At 34.9% G+C, this 2,640-nt stretch overlaps 1 protein-coding gene across 1 annotated transcript; it reads left to right on the forward strand.

Annotated features, from left to right (window-relative positions):
• Nucleotides 1-1,075: 1,075 nt before the first annotated feature.
• On the forward strand, nucleotides 1,076-2,056 carry LOC102824073 (olfactory receptor 11H12-like). Its single transcript, XM_006877162.1, has one exon. It carries the CDS (start codon nucleotides 1,076-1,078, stop codon nucleotides 2,054-2,056), a length of 981 nt encoding a protein of 326 aa, XP_006877224.1.
• The last annotated feature ends 584 nt before the right edge of the window (nucleotides 2,057-2,640 follow it).

Genomic DNA, 2,640 nt, shown 5'->3' on the forward strand with positions numbered 1-2,640 from the left:
AAAAGAGATGCATGTTGCTGAAAGAAGCAAAAATATACTTCCACTTACTTCTAAAACAAACTTTTAAAAGTCTCCCCAGAGAACTGGAGTGGAGAGTTGGTTGCAGAAAAAACTCCTTTTGAAAATTTTGTGTTTTTTGCCAGAATTTAAGTTCTTGCAACTTTCATTGACTCGTGTCATTGAATATTACCAACCACAAAAATATAATTATGAAATTCTCATCCCTGATATATTTTCCATAAAAATATGGAAAAGGATGTCTACATATGAGAAAAGAAAATTATTTGACTTCTATCACTCAGCTCCAGCATTGGAAAAATTTTGTTTAATTTTGCACAAGCATAAAGGAAAATAAACTCTAAACAGAGGGAAAATACCATCAAAAATATAAAGACTCAAACCTAATTTTCATTGTACAAATTTCATCAAAACTGAAAGATTAAGCATAAACTTAAAATCATTGTTATCTACAGAGGATATTACAAAATTTCAACCTTAAAAGTCAATGCTGGTAAGTAATTAATTTGGAATTGCATTTGTATAATGCTAACAGCAACAGCAATTTTTTTTTTTTTTTACTTAAAAGGAATCAATGTCAACTTACTGTAAAGTAAATACATTTCCTTTGAATCTTTATATAATAGATTAAATAATATCTTTAACTGAGACATAAATAGACGTATTATGCTTAAGACCTCCTTTCCTGAGTCTATTGCATTATAGAATGGTTTAAGCAAGAAACTAATACATTTATTAAGTGTAAACTTTATGCTAATTTTTGCCAGAAATTATAATACATCATTGCTGCCCCAAAATAGTAAGCTTTCACAATGAGTGTAACTTTATCTAGCTCTAGCTTGGTGGCACTACAAGTGAGAGGTAAAGAAATCGGGAAAAGTTTGTTTCTGGGCAGACAGCTGTCTGCTGTACCCTAAATTCAGAATCTGTGGTCAAAAAATGTAGAAAACATTCTCTTTTTAATTGGTTTATTATGCTAGCAAGTGATATGTTCCTTGCCTCCTTTTTTTTATTAAAAATAAATATATTTTCAACTGGTAATAACTTACTTACAATAATGTGTCTCTTAACTTCACAGATTACTGACCCAATGGATGTCTCCAAGTCAAATTCCAGTTTTGCTCCTGTCACTGAGTTTATCCTCCTTGGTTTCTCTTTGGAGTGGCAGATTCAGGTTCTACTTTTCTCACTCTTCACTACAACATATGTCCTGACCATCACAGGAAATGGGGCCATTGTTTGTGCACTGTGGTGTGACCAACGACTCCATACCCCTATGTACATGTTCCTGGGGAATTTCTCTTTTCTAGAGATCTGGTATGTCTCTTCTACAGTCCCCAAGATGTTGGTCAACTTAATCTCAGAGACAAAGACAATCTCCTTTGTTGGTTGCTTTCTCCAATTCTATTTCTTTTTCTCTTTAGGTTCATCTGAATGCTTCCATTTGTCTGTCATGGCTTTTGATAGGTACCTTGCTATCTGTCATCCCTTGCGCTACCCTAATATCATGACTGGGCATCTCTGTGCCAAACTAGTTATTGCATGCTGGGTTTGTGGGTTTCTGTGGTTCTTGGTCCCTATTGCTTTCATCTCTCAGATGCCCTTCTGTGGCCCAAATATCATTGACCATGTTGTATGTGATCCAGGGCCATTGTTTGCATTAGCATGTGCCTTTGCACCGATAATACAAATGGTTTGCTACATTCAAAGCTCATTAATTATCTTTGGTAGCTTCTTCTTCATCCTTGGATCCTATACTCTTGTTCTATTAGCTGTGTTGCGTGTCCCATCAGCCACTGGGAGACGTAAAGCCTTCTCAACCTGTGGGTCTCATTTGACTGTGGTATCACTATTCTTTGGCCCCCTTATGGTCATGTATGTGAACCCAGGACTTGGACATGCTGCTGGAGTGCAGAAAGTCATAACCTTGTTCTATGCTATGGTTACCCCACTCTTCAACCCCATCATTTATAGTCTCCGGAATAAGGAAATGAAGGCAGCCCTGAGGAAAATTGTGGGGAGTTGCAACATAAACTAAGATTGCTGATGTTGTTATTGTTTGCCTTTCAGTTGGTTCCAACTCATAGTGACCCTGTACAGGGTTTCTAAGACAGGCTGGTGGGTTTGAACTGACACCTTATGGTTACCATTCCAATGCTTATCCTACAGCACCATAGCAGGGCACTAAACTAAGACACACTATACAATTTCTCCACGATTAGGTCAGTATAGTCTAACAAAAAGTAATATGTATTACATAGTTATCCATATCTTCAATTTAATGATATGGATTTGAATAATTACTGAATTATGCATATGTGGTATCATTTATATCATAATATGATCAGATTAGGTAGGAATTTGAAATGCTTGGTTCCTTTTGTCATTTCAACTGTATATCAATTTTAAAATGTACACATTTGTGTGTTGTTTATTTTGATACTTTCATATGACTCATCTGTGATAAAAATCCCTATGTTGTATTTGATAAGTTAAATTTTTAGTACAAGGATCAATAAAATTATAACTGTTAGTTTGCTGCTTTTGTTAGATTGTTGAAAACTTACGATTAATTTTTTTTTCTGATACTTGTTCTTACATTGACTCTTAATTTCTGATTTT

This window comes from Chrysochloris asiatica, unplaced genomic scaffold (assembly GCF_000296735.1).
Source record: "Chrysochloris asiatica unplaced genomic scaffold, ChrAsi1.0 scaffold00444, whole genome shotgun sequence".
Lineage (NCBI taxonomy): Eukaryota > Metazoa > Chordata > Mammalia > Afrosoricida > Chrysochloridae > Chrysochloris > Chrysochloris asiatica.